The sequence below is a fragment of the Melospiza melodia genome, chromosome 10 (genome assembly GCF_035770615.1).
Source record: "Melospiza melodia melodia isolate bMelMel2 chromosome 10, bMelMel2.pri, whole genome shotgun sequence".
Classification (NCBI taxonomy): Eukaryota; Metazoa; Chordata; class Aves; order Passeriformes; family Passerellidae; genus Melospiza; species Melospiza melodia.
The window spans coordinates 26,369,814-26,390,084 of record NC_086203.1 but is presented as its reverse complement, the minus strand read 5'-3'; the positions used below and the strand labels follow the sequence as shown (position 1 = coordinate 26,390,084).

At 42.3% G+C, this 20,271-nt stretch overlaps 1 protein-coding gene across 1 annotated transcript in view; it reads right to left on the bottom strand.

Moving 5' to 3' along the window:
• The window catches only part of TAFA1 (TAFA chemokine like family member 1), a 209,362-nt gene that overhangs the window by 25,134 nt on the left and 163,957 nt on the right, over nucleotides 1-20,271 (bottom strand). The window contains 1 exon segment of the mRNA XM_063164989.1: nucleotides 17,457-17,597. Coding sequence (XP_063021059.1) covers nucleotides 17,457-17,597 — 141 coding nt within the window.

Below are 20,271 nucleotides of genomic sequence, written 5' to 3'. Positions count from 1 at the left end.
GAGAATTAGTTTGCTCCATTTAATCCTAATTCATGTGTGTCTCTGAGACTTCCTACCTTGTCTGCCTGTCCTGCTATGGGTACCTAAAATGCAATAATCTACGGTTCAAAAAGTTTTTACGATGACAGCAAGTCAGAGAGGGAGCTTCAGCTGCACCAAACTATCTTTGTAATCAACCTTAACATAAATGTTGCCTCATTATGCACGTCTCTCCTCCAGCAAGGCAGAGCTGTTCCTGTAGAGATTTCCATGGCTGTGGGCAGCAGTCTTTCCAGCCTACCATGTGTGTTAGCTTTCATCTGCACCAGCAGATCATGGGAGAAGGAACACAGATAATGTGTTAGTCTGGAAGCAATGCACGAGGGATATCACAGACAGATTAATCTGGCGCCTCAAAGACAGCATAATTCATTTGGATGAAAAGGGGATTCTCCTCAGTGAGACAGAGAAAAATCTCCTTTTATTTTTTTCTTGGCACAAGAGTGAAACACGAGGAGAAGCTCTTCATGGGAAATGGGAATGCCATTATGGCTGCTGACACCCTCCTGGCCAGGGGCACTCAATTAGCCCCAGGTCCAATTTCCTCTTTGGCCATTGGCTTCCATGGACACTTTGTGCTCAGTCCCTAAATATACAACAGGCACAACATCACCTCTTCTATCTCCTCCCAGTAAAAAGGCCAGGGATGTGATGGACACCAGTGGAACAGCCAAAACAGGAGAATTTCAGCATCTCTGTGGAGCTGGGACTGCAAACATTCCACAATTCCTGCTGGTCTGTAACACAGACAAACAAATCTTCCCTCTGCAAAGGTGAAGCCCAGGCCAGTGATGGTCACATGTCACTGCAGGTGGCACAGCTTCAGCACTGTCAAGCTCTGCCCTCCAGCCTTTCCTTGGAAAATATATTATTGTAAGCACAGGTAATTTCTTGTAACTGTCAAGAGGCTTTATTTTTGCCTTCTCTGCTGTGATGAATTCCCTGTTAACCAGAATAATGTGACAAGGAATAATTGTCAAAGAGGTAAATTCATACTCAGCTCTTTTGATGATTTGGCAGGTTTTGAATTTGCACAGGCAGCAAGCAATGTTTTTTTTTAATATATAGGACTTGGATAAAAACAAATGTGGTCCCAGTAAAGTACCCATTATACACATTTTATAATGGAAAGAGTTGTGGACAGATGTAGGTAAAGATTTCAGAGCAAGGATCACTCACTGTCACTCTGTTTTGAGGTGGGTAACTTGTTGCCACTCCCTGAAGATACTTGGTTTTCAGATCAAGTATAGGTTAACTCTCTTGGAAAATGAGACTTCCGTGAAGGTCTGCTCATTTGGTGCATCATTATGCTCCACTTCATAAAAGCTCAAGTAGACTCCTCTCAACTCCAACTGCTATTTCTGCTGTGAAGATGAGCAAAAGGAGCTATACTCATTTCTCATCAGGAACCTGAATCAACACTCCTGGAAAACTCCCATTAGCTTGAATGTGAATTGCCTCATGCCAGTACAAAGTTATAAATATGGAGCAGCACCACTGGCACAGAACTGACACCAATGTAAAATATTGAGGTGTGATTAGCTTGGCCTGTTTTATTCTGAGTGCTGCCTCAGTAATACAGCTTCTGAGGCCCACCAAAATTTGCAGTAATTCCCTAATTTGCATCAGAGGTCTATCCTTCATTCAATGGCTGTTTAATGTCCCTGTAATTCCACAGGGCAGTGACACTGGGCACGTGGCTTTGGCATGGGGCCACCTGAACCACGGTGTTCCCTTTGCAGCATTTTATTAGCAAAAGGCCAGGTAAGGAAAAGAGTGCTCAAAGAGGTGTAAAAATAATAATAGCAGTGAGATATTGATTTCTAAGGGACTGGGTTTAGATTACAGCAGGATAAGCAATACTGAAATTCAACAGCAAGTTAAAAAAGGTAAAAAAAATATTACTATGGAGGGAAATGTGAGACAGAAGAAGCAACAAACAGGCTGGAGAGGAGAACAAAATGTATCATCAGCACAAGGAGCCCAGCAAGAAAGTGCAACACTTCAGTTTGACACCAGCCCTTGGCAAAGGCAATTGTTTACATTGGTGTTTTTCAGGCAGGAAAAAAAGAGAAATGAGCAATTTGCCCAAACAAGCTGGGAAAAGAACCAAGACGAAAAGCCAAGACCAAGGCTATGGTCTTCACTTCTGCAGCACAGCATTACCCTGGAAAAGGAAATTACATTGAGAGACACTGGCTTGAGAACCCTGCCCTGGAAACACTCAGGGTGTGCGTGGCTGGAGATGGGAACAGAGACTGGAGAGATCCTCCAGGGAAACAAAGACCAAAGGGGCAGCTAAGCCAAAACAACTCATGTCACTAAATCATGTTTCTTTCTTTGAGGGAAGAAGATTAATCAAAACAGAACTAAAAGTGAGTCTTTGATAAAATGTTTAAGTGGCCACTCTTGAACTACAAATCATTTGCATCAACTAGAAGATGAAACATTAGCTTTCCATTATGCTGCAGGAAATAGCAGCTTGCTAAATAACTCTTTTAACTTTCCTCTGGCACTTATTGATTATATCCAATAGAAATTAAGAGTAGAAGGCAATTAAGTTCAAAATTTAATGGTGTTCTGCTCCTGTTAATTTACTGCCTGACCTGATCAATACATTACACTGGATAACAATCTATTCCACTGAGGCTTGGTTTCTCCAATGTCCCTTCCACTAAAATTACAGTAATGACAAACAACTAAATTTTCAGCAAATAATACTCAACCCTCCCCCCTAAAAAACCCCCATAAAAATAATTAAAAATTGGATTATTCACTGTAGTGGTGAAAACAACAGCTTAAAACTAAATTGACTTTTACAGTGCAGAGCTTGGACCTCATGAAAATATTAGATAAGCTACAACCTCAGCCAACAGAACCCTCTGGAAATTGAAATCTCAAGCAAGTTTTAAACATCTCACATACACAGCAGTACAAAAAAACCCCCCTTAATCTAGAAGGCAAAATTGAAGTGGGAAATTAAAGATCAATGGTGGTGAAAGCAACAATATTGTGCTGCTGTTGTTCTTTTCTCTACATAATGGTTTAGGTCTCCAGGTGAATACACACAGCACAGACTTTATGTATAACCAGCTCCATCAAAACCTACAAGCACAAAGTTAATTTGCATTAGGTTGCAGGCTTTTTTTGGTCCTTTCTCCAAAACCTTGTAAGCACTTTTTCAATAACTGAACTGTTTCCTGAAGGAAACAAGGACGTGGTGACATTTCTCACCTCCCTCTGCTCTCAGAGGCGGCACGTGCTGGGGCCCTCAGTGCCACACAACCTTGGGTGGTCCTGGAGAGCACAGAGATGCTCCTGCAATCCTGTCCTGCAGACAGGGCCCTTGGGGTGGGTTCCAACGGGACACAAAATTAACAACACGCACAAGTCAAAATGTCTTAGGTAAAAAGAGGGTGGATTATTTCTGAACTCTAATATTTATAGACTTTCAAAAGTGACCATGGATTGGAGGATGAAATTGTTACCTCTCTATCTACACTGGTTAAACTAACAGTCTATTAATTCTCTCTTCTTTTAGAAAGGAATGCAAAACAATCGTTATTTACATGAAAAGTGCGTGAGAAACTCCATTATAAAAATGGAAACATCAGAAGGCTTAGAAGAACTTAGAAGAACAGGGTGACAGGGGTGGACAACCCAGGTGCACATGGTGGCCAGCAGCCCAGCATTTCTCCCTCTGGAGCATTTCTTGGGACAGCCATCTCCCACCAGAGAATCCCCGAGGGACTGACTCTCCCTGTGTGTCTGACTGCTCTCACTCTTGCCTATACAACTGGCTGAACTGAATCACTTTTTTGGCAAAATTCAACGTGTCAGCATAAAGTCAAAACAAAATATGATGAGGTTTTCTGAAAATATCCTCTTTGCTGATCAGCTGCATCCCTACTGGCATTCAGTGTGCAGCCAGCACACCATTAATCACTATGAAACATTTTCATTTATTTTGACACCAAAGAGAAATTGGAAGGAAGGATATTTTTGGATGGGAGTGAAAAGCAGGCTGTAGGAATATCTCCTTTTACCTTAGTGCTTCCCCAGACTCACTGTCAACCACGACCCTGTGTAACTGCTCCCCATGCCCTGTTTTTATCTCATCCTTCGCAGGTACAGTAACACTGATCTGAACATTGCACATCTTTAATCTATTTATTGCACATTCTTTCAGGTTTCAAAAATAAGAAAACAAATCCAAATATTTGAGGTTATTTACCTGCATCCAGTATTATCTACATAGCAAGTCTGCTGACATTCTCTTCACTCCTCTCTTGCCCACAGCCCAATTTTTCTTCTCACTATGTGAAACCTCTGCTCCTGCCCTTGCTGGATGCCTGCCTTGTTGTGCAGAATAAAATAGTAGATTGTATTTTTTTGCTGGATTTCAGAGTGCAAATATAGCCCTTTTGGTCTCAGCAAAACTCCTGGGAAGAACCTCTCAACATCTATGGTGTTGTTTTCTTAGTGAAAAAAAACCCAAACCAAAAAAAAATACAGTAATAATTCCAGGCACCTGTCATTTTTAGCTGAAAAATTATATAGGAAGCAGCAGCATCTACATTCTCTGACATATTGCAGCATGCCATGAAGTGAGCAAATACAAGGGTAGACATAACCAGAAGATGTTGTACAAGCAGGACACCACACCAACATGGCTGATTTGTATTCCAGAAAAAGATACATGGAGCAAGACCTAATATTTCAGGAAAAGCTGGCAGAGCAAGTGCATGATCCATACCCTGAGCACAGGGATACTGCAGTAAGCCTTGCCCATAATTCTGCCCAAAAGCTGAGGACTCAGCAGAACCAGGAAGGGCTCGGGCTGCCCCTCCTGCTGTTTCTGACCTGCCAGCACTGCTGATGTCCCTGGGTACACATCTCCTCTGGGTCCCTCACCACTAGACACTCATATTTAGGAAGGGAGAGTAAAAAATGTCACAATACCAGAACAAAAATGTAACAGAATTTGGCAAAATAACATTGATACTTCCTAAAATGGCACAGGTTCCCAGCAAAAGCACAGAGCTGCACTCACAGTGAAGATGCAGGTCATTAAGATGCAGGTGATCCTTACAGGGTCTCTCTACTAATGATGCTATATTGAAATTGAAAGAGCACATTTATCACTTTGCACTTTTAGCAGCATTTAGTAATAGAGACCAGTGCATTATATTTGCTTCTTATCTCATACTATGCAAAGCAGGGCCCAGCAAATGCTTCACAGCCTGCAATTTATTTGATTTAGGACTGTATTTTGTGTCCATGAACAATCTGCTAGTTGAGTGTGGAGATTACACTTTGGTTATTTTAGAACTATTTGGTGAAAAAAAAAAAAAAAAGTGAAACAGGGGACAGTTTGCTCTCTAGCTACTGCAGTAACGTTTCAGTCATGCACCACTGAGAGTTTATTAGCTGGGTTGAAACCCTCCAGTCTAAACCAGCAAATTTATTCCTGGAACACTGCTTCCTCACAGGTCACCATCTGTATGGATTAGACCTGAGACCTGGAGGTTGTTTATAGAAATGAATTTATATGGCTGTTTCTATTAGTTTAATAGCAATCCAATAATAAATTATTCTAATCCTATTTTTCTTTTAAAATGCCAGACTATTTTTCTTTGCAAACATAGACAGGAAAGGAAAAAAAACCTGAAAAACCCAACTAATTAAAGAATGTTAAATCAGCAAGGCAAAGTCCCTTACAAGGTTTAATATAAGTATTCACAGACAATTTTTTTTTCCCTATACATAATATACTTATTTTAACAGTTAGCCCGCAATATTTTTGTCATTTCTGCCCCAGACTTCAACATGGAGTCAGAGCAGCATTTTCACACCACCTCCACTGACCTTTATGGGGCTGGGCTTCCTTTCTCTCGGATTCCCAGGAAAAAGCCACGATCACTGCAGGCTGCTCCTGGGAGGAGGGAGGGGAGGGAAGGGCAGGCAGGCAGGATATCCCCCTGGGCTGTGCTCAGCCAGAACTGCCCCAGGTGCCAAAGCAGCCCCAGGGGGACCAAACCAGCCCCAGGTGCCAAACCAGCCCCAGGTGCCAATCCAACCCCAGGGGTGCCAAACCAGCCTGGGGTGCCAAAGCAGCCCCAGGTGCCAAAGCAGCCCCAGGTGCCAAACCAGCCCCAGGGGGACCAAAGCAGCCCCAGGTGCCAAAGCAGCCCCAGGTGCCAAACCAGGCCCAGGTGCCAAAGCAGCCCTGAGAGTACCAAAGCAGCCCCAGGTGCCAAACCAGCCTGGGGTACCAAACCAGCCCCAGGTGCCAAACCAGCCTGAGGTACCAAACCAGCTCCAGGTGCCAAAGCAGCCCCAGGTGCCAATCCAACCCCAGGGGTGCCAAACCAGCCTGGGGTACCAAAGCAGCCCCAGGTGCCAAATCAGCCCCAGGTGCCAAACCAGTCCCAGGAGCTGCTCCCATCAGAGCACGGCTGGGCTCAGTCAGTGCACAGCAGTGGGAAGCTGCCAACACTAACTTCCTAAAGGTTAATACTTACAACTACATTTTGGCTGATATTTCCGAAGCTGCCTAGAGGGAATAGATGCCCAGTGCCCATTAATTTTAATAGGAGCTGGGCAGGAACAGTGCTTGTGAGGGTAGGACTATTTCAGCCTATTACTGGTGGTGGCATAAGGTTTGATATTGCAGGAGCCTGATTACCTGCTGGGAGCACTGAAGCTAATGCAGCTCCTATATTTTGGCTTGAAAATTGAATATGCAAAATGCATGAAGTGTGTGGCTGTGCTTACCATAAATAATGAGTTTAAAATGAGAGTGGTTCAGATGGAAAGGGTCTAACTCAAAGCTAGCTACAAATGAGTGCTCCTGATGATTTGAGAAATACACTGATAGGATTCAGGATTTCACTGAAGACCTGTGAATAAGGGTTCTTACATTCAGAGCTTAAGCTTCTAACCTGGTTTGTCAATTTATTCCTTCTATTAGGAAATTGTATCAGCTTTCAAAAGCTGCCATGAAACAGTAAACCACAGACCTGGGTGATTTGCAATTAGGTTTGAATTTTAGGAATTTCAAAACCTCCCCCATTCATTCTATTTATCCAACCAGGCTACACAAAACACATTCAGACCGTGTCTATTGTAATCACAGATCATTTCTGATCACAGTTTCCATCAGGCCATGTGCTAATGAGCAGCCCAGCTGGGAAACCTGCAAACTCAAAGAGATATATTTTGATAGAATCCCCACTTGTGGACACCAGGGGTCATTGGTAGAATGCAAGCCAGGTAGCAAAATCGTAATTTCCTTAATTTGTGTTTGCAAATGGTGTGGAGTCTTTTTTTCTGCAATGATCACACAGAATATACAAGGGCTGTTTCAGAGGAGCAGTAGAAAAGGATTCTGCAATGCTGCCTCATTATTGCTCATCCAGGGAAGTCCAGGATTGCCATCTCTGACAAACAGAATAGATTAAAAATATCTAAGTCAATATTTACAATGGGGAATTAATTGGTTCCACTGCTAAAGCTGATTTATCAGCAGGTTATTGCAAATAAATGAATAAAAAAGAGATACCAATGTTGGTCAACCAAACAATAAAAAATGATTGTATCAAATAAAGCCAAACTGCAACTAAAGACTTCAAGAGGGTTTTTTTTGGCCTCTAACATAAAAATGAATTTTATGAGCTTGCTGTACAGCATTTTGTCTTGGCTTTTATGTCTGTGATCCACCCATTGCTCACCAGTATGCTGCAGTGTTATTTGATCAAATAATACCAATTAGTTTGCATTTTGTGGGTGAGAACAAAGGACACTGGAAGTCTTCAAAATCAGCTGTCATCCCTGGTGGGAAGCTGTTGCCAACCCCCTCTTAAGGCTGGTAGTACTCTTCTAATTTCCAAGCTACATTTAATGATGGGGAGTTCATATCAATTAAACCCCCACTGATTTCTTAGTCCTTCTCTGCCCAAAAGGATGGAGATTTTCTCCTCTGCTGCTCAGCTCCTGTGCTCTGTGGTGGAAAGCAGTGGTCACTGTGCTGCTCCCCATCCTGCTCAGGATCCAAGACATCCTGTCCTTGGATAACCAGTGTGTATATTACATTATATTTATATTATATATTGGATATACAGGCGTTCACTGCACTAATGAACTTGGAGTTTTATATATAACAGGTGCTCTGGTTTTAAAAAGTGTTCATCCAATTGGCAATTTTCAACAGGAGGAAAGGAAACTTCTAAAGGAAATAGAGTTCATTTGTTATTTGCATAACTATATTACACACAACTCTATTTGATGGTATTTCATAGAGGGGTCTGGAGAAAAAGGAGAGGGCATTTTGTAATAAGAAAACCAATGGAGAGAGATGTTTTCTACTTTCATTTGAGTTAATGGGAGATTTGCCTTTGTCCTCAGTTAAGACAGTGTCATTTGCTTCTCCATTTCATTCCTGAGTGATGGCTTGTGCTGGTGTTTCACCTTGCTGTTCCTGAGTTCTGGGCACATTTGGAAGACAAAAAAAAAAGTACTGACCATGCAGATGCATCTTGAAAACTATGCTGTATGGTTGCTGCCTAGGAGCTGTAATCAAAAGGAAATGATTACACAAACCCACATATTAAAAGCAATCCATCTGCCTGCAGAATAGTTTTTATGTACTAATAACAAAGGGCAGAATGCTTAAATTCTGGAGCACAGCTCCACTCCCCACCACTGCCTTTTGCATGATGGTTTCAAGAGGGAGAGGCAGCACTTCTGAAGTAATACTGAAATTTGCCATCCTCCATCTTGCTGAACCTTGAGCAGTTATTGTGACAAACTGAAAGGTCTTTGGGAACAGCTCCCAAAGAGGAATAATGCTTTCTTTGATACCCAGGATTAGTAAACTGCTTTTTGACACCTGCATATGGAGACCTGCTCCAAACTCTGAAGGCTATTTACATGCTGAGTAGCACAATTCCTCAGCAAAAAGTTTAAGATTTGATAGAAATCCCTTGTTTGCAATGTCCTTACTTTATTCCTAAAAGACAATTCTGCAATATTAATGCATAAAAATCTCCCAAAGCAAACTCCAGCCTGAGAAACTGCTGAGGGGGTTGGGACCTGCAGTGACCTGGTGGTATTCTGAGAGGAGGAACTGTAAATGTGTCGCTGATCAATTGTATGGATAATTGATCCTCTGAAATCAATTAAACACTTGTTGATTTGCCTGCTTCCAGTTGCAGTTGCCAGGTTAATTCACACGGTTCAACACAACAGTTTCAGTGCTAAATTAGTGACTCTTATTTGAACTCCCTTCATCAGTAAAAGGAAAAATGATGTGTTTGCTTCCTTCAAAGATTTGGTCAGTGCCTCTTTAAAATTCCAGTGTGTAATAGCTTCAGGTTCTTGTTTATTAATTTAAAGAGAGCTCACTGTGGAGGAGCATTCTTCATTCTTACTTAATCGTCCACTTTTTTTGTGTTCAAACCCTAATCCCACAAACCACAATCAAGCCTTGTGAACCAGTTCCATGTTTATAGATGGAAGGTAGCTTTGAAAGAAAAGAAAAAAAGAAAAATAGCCTTCCTGCTCTGCAACACTCCAGTCAGGTATTTTCTACAGTGTATCAGAGACACCTGTAGGCACACAGCATTTCACAGTGCACCAAATCCACAGCATCTGATGCAGAAAAGATGTGTGGTGTGAGCTCATGCAGAATTAGCCACTTAATAACATGGTCTTTCCTGGCAGGGATAAAATATCATCAGAATTCCTGCCAGGAGTTGGTGTCAGAGGATACAGCACAGATGCTAACCCGACCCTAATGCTTCCCCAAGCTGCCCTTGGCCATGGATTAGCTGGACACTGGTCCAACACATTCCCTGAGGACTGTGAGCAAGGATTAATAGCCAGCCCTGTTCATTTTCCTAAACCCTCCAAACTGTGCCCTCATTTGGCACAAACCAGAAAGCCTCTCAGGGTTTTAAGAGCCAGTTTACACCAGCTGAAAATCTGGGTGTCAAATCCCTTCCTGAGAGCCTTTTGGATGCTGCACTTGGCTTTGCCACACAAGGGAAAGATGAACCCAGGGCTTGTTCAGGTTGTGTGAAGGTTTAACCCTCCTGCTCTAAGGTACCACACATCCTCCATCAGCTGCACCACCTCTCCACACAGGTGCAGCAAATACAGCAAATCTTTCTGCTGCTGCCATGCATGGGACTGTACATTCCAGTGTCTGGAAATCTCTCCCTCAGCACTGCTGGGTGAAGGGTTGTTGTGAGAAGCCTTCCTCAGCACTGCTGCAGCTGTTTTTGCCCCTGGATCTGCCATCTGTGTACTTGCCCACGGCTCACAGGGGCTGAGCCTCCTGCTCTGGGCTCACCAAGCACTGGGACCCCTTGTCCTGGTTTTCTCTGTGCTCTCCAGGCAGCCTGACCAGCCCTTAACCTGAACCCATGGTCCTGTCTGTGGCTTCACCCCTGCAAGGGAATTCTCTGCAGGTTCTCTCTTCCCTTCCAGCTTGTGCCTCTTTTCCCTGGCACACACTGGCATGGCTGGCTGCCCTCCCTGCCTCCAGCCCCTCTTCCCAGGCTCCTCCAGTGCTGTGATTAACACTTAATGCTACCTATCAGAGGAGAAATCTCCTACGGTTTTTCCATTTAGCCTCTAGTGGGTTTATTGTAAGTATTTGAGCAAAAGGTTACTTTCCTCTGTATGGAGGTGAAGTAATTGTATGTTCCTGTGTGTCTTCACACTGCTCCAGAGCCATGCCATTCCCTAATTTCACTGTGGGGATGCTGTTTGTGCACCTTGCTTGGCTGTGAGGGCTCTGCTCCCTCTGAAATCTGCCAGCTGGAACCTGGGAAAGTGACCACCCCTCACACAGATGGAGACATGCCATGACTTACAGCTTTTTTTAAGTAGAAATTTTTTTTCCTGCTGAAATTGGGATTTAAGTGAGCTCTCTGCACTTCGTCAGGGGTGGATTAGTCAGCTGTTCTATGAGCTTGGTATTAAAAAGGGTGGTTGCTTTGCTGTGCAGGAAACCACAATGCCACTGGAAAAATAAAGAAATATAAAGTACAGGTGGGGAGACAAATGATAACTGCAATGAAGAGGTACTCACACAAACCCACAGGCAGAGGCTCTCATTAACAGCACCATTCTCTACCCAGGAGACAGGAGTATCCATTCCCTTCTCTGCAGGAACAGCACAGCCCTGGCTGGGACATGGGGCAGCACCTACCTGAGAGGCCCTGACTGCACCTGGCTCAGGTGAGTGCAGATTTGCTCCTTCAATGTCCTGCCTGTGTGCACCTGAATCACAGAAAATCATCCCTGTGTGTCTGAGCAGCTCTGGGTGCTGTAAGGCACCAGCCATGGCAGGGTCGCTCTGCAGAACAGAAATACACATATATATCCACACACACACATATATATATATATGCAGAGATATGGATCCATATGCCCACACAGAGATTTGCTTGCACATCCATTGCTCAGGGAGGAGCAGAGCCTCTCTGCTCTCCCCAGGCTGCTCCCTGATGGGCTGGGTTCAGGGCATGAGGCTGTGCCCTGACACAAAACCTCGCCCAGCACTGGCAGGGTCAGGCACACAGCACATCCCCTCCGCTCCCTTCAGCCTCTGCCCTGCAAAGGGAAGGCAAATTGGTAATGAGAGCCCCTGTGCCTGGGTAAATGAATTAATTACTCTGCATGGCTGCTGCCAGCTTTGCTTTTGCTCCCTCTGAAGTCAGCACCTCTCAGGATCTGGCTGTGATTTCTGGGTGGCTGCAAGGGCGTTTCAAGAAGATGTGATCTGGACAAAACAAAAGCCTAAAATATTTCATAAAGTTAGACTTATCCCCTCCCCCTCTTCTATTTTTTTAATAGCACATGAGATATTCTGTGACTTTTTCTGAACTTGCTAAATGGATGTCAGTGGAGAAGAGAGACATTTTTTTCCTCCTTACAAATGAAGTCATCTGAATTCACCAAATAAAAATAAATATGAGCCTACTGCTTGGTTCCAGTGGTGCTGCAGAAGGACAGGGCTATAGATTTTCCCAGGAGTGAGGAATAATTCACCAAGGCTGCTCGTTATTCATATAGACAGTGAATTAATAATATGGGACCCTGAGATCTCTTCTTATCTAGGCCGAAGCACAGCTAGAGGGATGAGAAGCTGACTCCTTGGATTTCAAAAAGCATTTTTCCCCCTTTCTTCAAGAAATAAGAATTGATTGAAAGTATTTTCACAGAGTGGGGAAAAAAAAGGCTTTCTGGTGATACCACCTAAAGTACACATTAGATAAATAGAAAACTATTGGCTTTGTGACTGTGAACTGTTCTCACTTGATGTAAGTGCTGATAGATACAGGATTACCTCTAACAAAGCATTTACTAAGGACCTGACCCAAAGTCAATAGGAGTCTTTCATTTGACTCTACAAGCCTTGAATCCTGCTTTCCCTGCAGGCAGAGCCAGGGAGTGTTTGTGCATCCCCTGCCCACCCCTCAGCTGGTGCAGTGCTGTGGGAGGATGATGAGGGTGAGCACCAGCACGAGGGGCTGAGCTGCCCCTCTGTCCTGAAGGAACACTCCTGAATTGTGGATTCTTGCTCCTCAATCAGCGTCTTACCCATAATTTAAAAATAAAAATAAAAATAAATGAACTGATGGCAGCACTTACTGTCTGCCTAAGGAGTGACAGACCAGTTGGGACCTTTTTGTTTGTGGGTCCTGGGTGGGAGAAAGCAGGGCAAACAAAGCAAATGGAATGTGTGCTGTGAATGCTGTCCTCTCTCTGCTCCAGCTATTGCACATGGGAAAATAAGGATGAGCAGCACCAATTTTCCAGCAGCACAACTGAAGAGGTACTGGCCAAGAGAGGATTAAAAGTCAGGGAGCTCCCACTGGTCAGTAACCTCATGTTTGGCTTGGTAGCACTGTCCTGATGAAGTGTGATGTAAATTCTAGTGGGATGTCAAACTAGCCACATGGTGGCTAGGGATCCTCAAACTAACAGAAATGATCCTCAGACTAACAGAAATCTGAAGCATGCACATGTGTGATAATATTTCATACACTGTGGGATGAAACTTGAGGTGATCCAAAATCAATCTGTGAAAAATGAAAATACTGGCTTGATTTTATTTTATTTTTCTGTATCAGTAAATGACTTTTCTTTACCCTGGTGCATGACTGGTATAAAACAGGACAAGAGCAACCCATGGAGACTAAATCACTAATCCTGCTGCCTGAGAGTTAATTCTTCAAATCCTGTGTTGCAGAAAATGTGGAATGGGAACACCTCACATGTCTGCAGAGGCCTTTCTTTACAGGTACAATTTAGAGGAAGAGATACTGCTAAGAATTTTAGTAGCACCTTCCTTTTTGCTTGGTTGTCACCAGTGTTAAACCCACCTCATTTCCTAAAAGCACTGGCAATATGCACAACCTGCATGAAGGTTCCTTTGTGGCTGATTTCAAAAGCCAGTGCAGGTGCTTTTCTGTTATTCCATACTCTGCGGTCCAACAAATTTCACAGATAATTATGCAAGAAATATGAGGTTGCCTGGAAAAGAGTTTAAAATAGCCTGGAAGAAGATTGAAGGGAACAGAAAAATGAAACATTAAAAAATATGTGTGTCTGAGAGCACTGACTGTAACACAGTAAACTCCAGTATAGATGAACAAATTATATATTATTCACAAGCCTTGAAGAACACACAGACATAACCACCTACTGACTGTACAGGATGCTTCAATACCACTTGAAAGGATATGGTACAAAGCACGATATCCCCAGCATAAAAGTGACAGTATTAAAAAAATTACAAGTATCTTTTTTATATAGTAATGATATGACAAAGGAATAAAACCTCAGCCCACAGGAGAAATTGCACTAGTGACAGGGATTTCTTGAGGGCCTTCATGAGCCCACAGGAAATGCTGGGCATTGCTTTCCCCAGAAAAAGGGACTTGCTCTGGAGAGGTATTTGGGCAAATGAAGAAAATAATAATATCCATGGCAGAGAGCTGAGCAGCCTGATGCCCGCGATATATGCTCTGGCCAAGTGGCAGGCAAGATAAATTGTAGAGAGGGAAGGGAGCATTTCAAACCACCCTTCAAACAAAAAAAGACCTTGAAGTAGTGAAAGGAACCATGAAAGTAAATGTGCAACAGAATAGGCAAAGAAACAGACATTGGTGTCTGTGTTTCATGGCAAGGTTTGGCTTTTGTTTTACTACTGCATAATTCACTGGTGATGGAGGCAGCTTTTAGGACAGTATTGAATACAAAGAATTATTTGTGACTTCTGAGGCTGCCATGGCCTGGCCTCCCTACACTTTATTAAGATGAGACCCCAAAAAGTTTGCTGGACTTGACAGGGAATGATGCTTGGGAATACACATCAACTTCATGCCCTGCACAGTACAAACATGAATTTTGTCCCATGCAGGAGCAGGACTGCAAGCCAAGCCCTGTGTACTGGGATGGTGTGCTACCCATGATCAGATCCCACAACAAAAGGGACAAAAGGACCATTCATCAGCCCTGACACTTATTAAAAATGTTAAGATGACTCCTACAAATAACTGTATTTTCTGAAAGAGAAAACAAAGCCAGCTCTCCACACAGCCCAGCCGTGTCCCAGAGCAATAGTTGGTAGGAGTGGAAGGCAATGCAATCTCTCCTCTGCAACTTGGACTCAAACTGCCAAAGCACCAGCCTTGATGAAGTGTTTTCTGTTGAAATTTAACTGGGAAGCACCAAAAGCTTGATCCCAATACCATTAAGTCACAGTTTGACAGGGCAATACTGGGGTTCAGCCTGCTTTATACACACTAGCACACAGTCATGGGGTGGAGATGGCTTGAGGTGGTGATCACCCAACAGCCAAACTGCTCACAGGGGTCTCCCAGTCCTTGTCACCTCTCAGAAGTGCCTTTGTTTGGGTGTGAGTACATTGCTTGAAGTGTTATATTGTGAGTATATTGCTGAACACCTGTGGATATTTAATTAGGACTCAAGCAAGATTTCTTAGTGACACATTATGGCTTGAAATTGTATATATTTACACAGTGTAAATAAAAGCTGGTGTGAGATTAACCGGCCTGAAACCTTTCAATATGGTAGACAAAGAAGGCAGAAAGTTCAAAAGGTGACCTTTTGAAATGTTCTCATGCACAAAACAAACAGCAAAGCCCAAATCTTTGTGTGAGTTAAAGCACTGACGTCAGTGGGACTCCCATGGGAAGTTTTGGGAGTTTGTCTTTACAAGAACAGAACCACCAAATTGGAAAAAGTTTTGACTTAAACCAGGTCAGTATGTCAAAAGCCACAAAGCAAAGTCTGGGATAAAACAAAGGCCAAAGCAAATGTCCCTTGGATTAATTTTTACCAGCAGCATATTGGGCTTTTGAACTGTTCTCCAGCCATCTACAAAAGCAGCTATGGGCTGACTACAACCCAACTTGAAAGGGGAAGACATTCCTTTGTAGTTCACGTCTGCTGGCTTTGAAGTCACAGTGAGTCTTACCAGTGACTTCAATGGGACTTGCCTTACACTTTCATATTAGCCATTGTTTTATCCTAACTCCTTTCAAAATTCCAGACAATAACATTTCTCTTTATTGTAATCCTGACAGAGCAATTAGGCTCCAGTCCACACCTGCACCCGACTTTTTTCTTCACACAGCACTCTTTGAGCTTCTCTTCTCTGAACAGAGTTATGAGGGCTGAATTAATGGTGTCTCTCTGCTCTATCTGCTGCCTCTGTATTTCATGACCTGATGAAGAACATGAAATTCTTCAAGGCTTGTACAGCCTGATCTTTGGTTACAACAGCTGTAGTTTTCACCTACGGTTTTATGAGTGTGCTTAGCAGAAAAAGAAAAGCTTCTTTTCATCAGGGTAATTAGGCAATAACAGAATGACAGGTTGTGGACTAAAGCATAATCATTCACAGGTGCATTCATAGCATGGTTTTAATCATGAGTTCAGAAGCAGAATTGCATTCCCGCTATGAAAAGCTATGAAACACTGCTTCATAATTTAAAAATCTGAATTTTGTTTTTAAAATAATAAAACATTTCCTTTTGTATCTTTAATATATAAACCAGACATCCACATGCCAGAAATACCTACTGAGAAAACATGAGATTCTCATTTCTCTAAGGGTTCCTAATCTCTCACCTTCTTGGTGTCAAATCTGCAAGAATGATCTCTGTCTGCACAATATTCTCTTCCACAACACCCACCAATATTCCTGCTTAACTACAACTCCTGTCTGAGGTACACTGGACCACTCCCTGCTCCATTCTAACGCCTTGGCAGCCTGGGATTGAGGAAAGGTACCCAGAAGAGAATGTTTTTCCCAATATTTTCTTGCAGAGCTCCCCACTCCCGCCTGGGGTAAAGCTGAGTGCCAAACACAGACACAAAAAGGAAACTTTGGGTGCTCCCAAAACGGGCAGAGACACCACCACCCATGGGATTCCAACATGGAAAGAGTGAGGAGAACCTACAATGCTGCACAAAACCAACCTGTGGCGCTCTGAAGCACCTGTGGGCTGACACAAACAACACAACATTCGCCAAAAGGAACAGCGAGGGATTTTCACAAGATACTCCGTTCCACAAAGCTGCTGCACTGAGGGATTCTGCAGCACAGAGCAGCTTGTTTGGGAAGGGTAACTAATGGGATTAGTACCACTTACTCCCCATCTTCTTATGAGATTTATATTTTGCTAAGCACTTCCCAGCTGTGGCTCTCCCCTGACTGCTCTGTGGTTTCACCTTGCACTGCTGGCAGGGGAGCCCCAGAGAGGAAAACACCCTGTGGAGCTAAACCTCATATGAAACCCAGGCACAAATAACATGGTGCTTTTCCTTCAGAAAAAAACAAAAAACAAACCAAATCCCCTTGACAAGCAACAGCAGCAGTGATTTTAATAGACAAAGATTTTTTCCTGCTTTCTGTAATGTTCATTTCAGGGCTAGAATATGAGATTCATTTATTTATGTTATTTTGCCACTGACTTTCCAAATGACTAATTAAATCAAAATGAATAGTGGTTGCCCTTTGAAATATTTATGAATCAAAACTAATGTGGCACCAAAGGGGCCCTGTGAAGTGACTCAGGAGATAATTTTATCCAGGTATTTATCAATAATAAATCTCTTATACTCATCTGTATAGCATCCATACTGGGCAATATTCTTACAGTTTTCAGTTAAACCTTAACATGATCCATGTGCACAGAGCTATGCACTGAAGTAGCAAGAAAGTCTAAATATATACTTATTCTTATAGATTTTTCTATTTCATTAAATAAAGAACACAACAAAATTCCTATTCACAATCTCTGGACTTACAGCTTTCTAGCTCTAATGGATGGTACACAAACAGAAACATATACACAGGAGGAGCTACTTGCCATCAACACAGGAAGGTCTGTTTCTTGTAGTCCCAGCCACTTTCCCAGGTAGACAGGAGCATTTTACTGTTTGTGATCTTTCCTCAATTCGATTCTTATTACAGCATCTGTGTGCTGCTATAACTTCACACGTTCCTCCTTCTGGCAAAAAAAAAAAAAAAAAAAAAGAAGAAAAAAAAAAAAAGAAAAAGAAAAAGAGAATATTGACACTCTGATTAGGAAGAGCAGCAGTGGCTAATCAAAGCACCCAGGTGTGCTCCTGTCTGCCTCTGCCCAGCTTCTGTACAGGTGGGATTACAGTTTTATTTCTGTCTCTTTGTGCACTCCCAAATAAGCCAGGCACTGCTACACTACATTTTTTAGTAGAAAACGTAGATAAGTTCTCTTGCCTTTCTTATATTAGAAGTCTCTGTGACATCCACATAATTTTTGGCCTAAAAATAATGTTGTAAATGTCTGGGCCTGAAGAAATGTGGGTAAAATACTACAGAAAATGTGCAATCACTGTTGGCTGGTTTTATGCTTGCAATATTGGTGACCTTTTCCCCAAGTATCTTCTCATACAAGGACAGAGACTAAGGGAATCCATCTAGAAATAACGTTTTTCTCCAAATATTAGATTCTGTGGTAGTACTCAGCCCTTAGGGAAGGACAGAGTCTCCCCAGATTACAGGGTGGCCCAGCAGCATTTCCCTTTGCTCTCCCACTCACTAGATTGGCAGATTTAAGGCAGGAAACATTTCCTCTGTGTGTGAGATCATCAGGTTTAATTTGTCTCCTCCCTAATTGTTCTTTCTGAGCATTTGCAATAGTTTTATTAGGAGGAGAGCACAGGGGGTGATCGACACATCCACGGTGGCTTTGGGCTTACAAGTGCTTGGTGTTTGTGCCATATGCTGAGCACAGAAATGAAGTGTCAGGTGTGCCATTCCCCTTCACCTCTGCTCTGCAAGGAGACAAACACCACGGTGGGCTAATGCCCTGCCCAGGTAATTTCTCCATTCCTCAGTTCAGATTGCATTTAGCTCACAATCACTGAGTGTTTAATGGTGTCAGGCTGTTCCCCACAGATATCTGGCTGCTTTCTGAAATTGCAGCACAAATTTGGCAGGGTTTGTTTCAGCTTAGTACAAAACCTCATGTGCTGCCCACTAAAGGGCAGGATGTGCAAGATTTTCTAGAAGAGTATTATTTCTTCATGCCATTAAGTACATGCTGTTTTTACTGCAGCATAAACCACATTAATCCTATCTTTGGATTTCACTCTTTTTGAAAGAATATTGAGAGCTTCTGGCACTGTGTGCTGTAGGAGAATAAGAAATGTGGAGATGCTGATCCACATCTAGCTGTGAACAAAGGGGTTTGGTAGAGGTCTGGCAGTTCAGTGGCATTTTCCTACCAGGAGTGTATCCTGGTACCTGGGTTTTCTACAAATGTGGCATTTTTAATGAAGCACTGGGCAGGTAGGCAGGGAGAATTCATATGGGGGAGTTTGCAAACATGAGATTAATTCTGTAGTAAACACTGGAGTCATCTGCAGAGACATGCTGCTGCACCTCTTAGTTATTAGGTGTGTTTGGGCTGCTGACACAAGCTTTTTGAAAGCCAAAAGGTGTCAAAAAAGAGAGATCCCAACAATTCAGAGTGCCATCCTCTGACAAATGGGCTTTGGAGTGTATCTGAGGAGTAAGAGGAATTGTGATAATCAACTCAGCCCCAAATGCTTGCATTTTCTATGAAGTAATCCTTCACACAAACTCCCTGTTCCCCTATCCAAATTGTATTGAAAGCAATGAAAAGATTCTCATTGGTTTAATCCATCTTATGGTCATGCCCTAAGAGAAGAGAGATTTGTGATTTTATTGATTGCAACTTCAACAATAAAGATAATGTACACAGTAATAAGCATTTCTAATTTTTGACTGCATAGACAGTGTGGTAAATATTTGTGAATAACCTAAAATGCTTAATTTTCTCTATAAATATACTGTATGAGTACTAAGAAACACATGACTTAGTCTTGCTTATTTGGTTATCTATTCAAAATAATGGGTTGTGGTGGAAGAGCTTTATAACACCTTTAATTGTTATGTGGAAGCTCAAGTTGCTAGAGCAGTAATGAATTTAGCTCAAAGTGTGTAATTGTTTAGGAGGGGCAAAACATAATGACACTATAAAAGAAAGAAAAACCATTTTTTTAACTGCTAAAAATTTAAATACATTAATTGGAAGTTTTATCTACATAGTCTATAAAAGTATGCAAATATTAATAATTATAATAATAGAAAGACCCCTTCCAGTGCTGACAGAGAAGAAAAAATCCACCTCACATGGAGAAAATTCTGGAGGTTATACAGCCTGTTATTCTGAAAAATCTGTTAAGTGGGATCAGATATTTGCATTAAAGCATATTTAGCTTATGGATGCCTACTGGGCAGCATTGCATGCAATGTGTTTTCTTGTCTGGATTTTACCAACCATGCATGTACATGTGAGACTTTTAAAAAGTCATATACAAAATGGGAATAGAGACAGATATAAATGGACACAGTGAGAATAGGAAAAAAACCTCATTGAAAAAGCATGCTCCTTACTACATCATTCACAGAAACACATATACCACAAATATATTGAGGGTGGGAGGTTCTATTTAAATCTACTTCAGCTGCATAAATGAGGAAATTAATTGAGTGGGGAGAGGAACACAAATCCATCTTCAGTTTCCACTGAAAATCACTCAATGTGTTCAGATGGATATGTGAAATACCTTTGCGTTTTGTGGTTTTTATTTTTTGTTTCCCACTTTCTTCTTTTG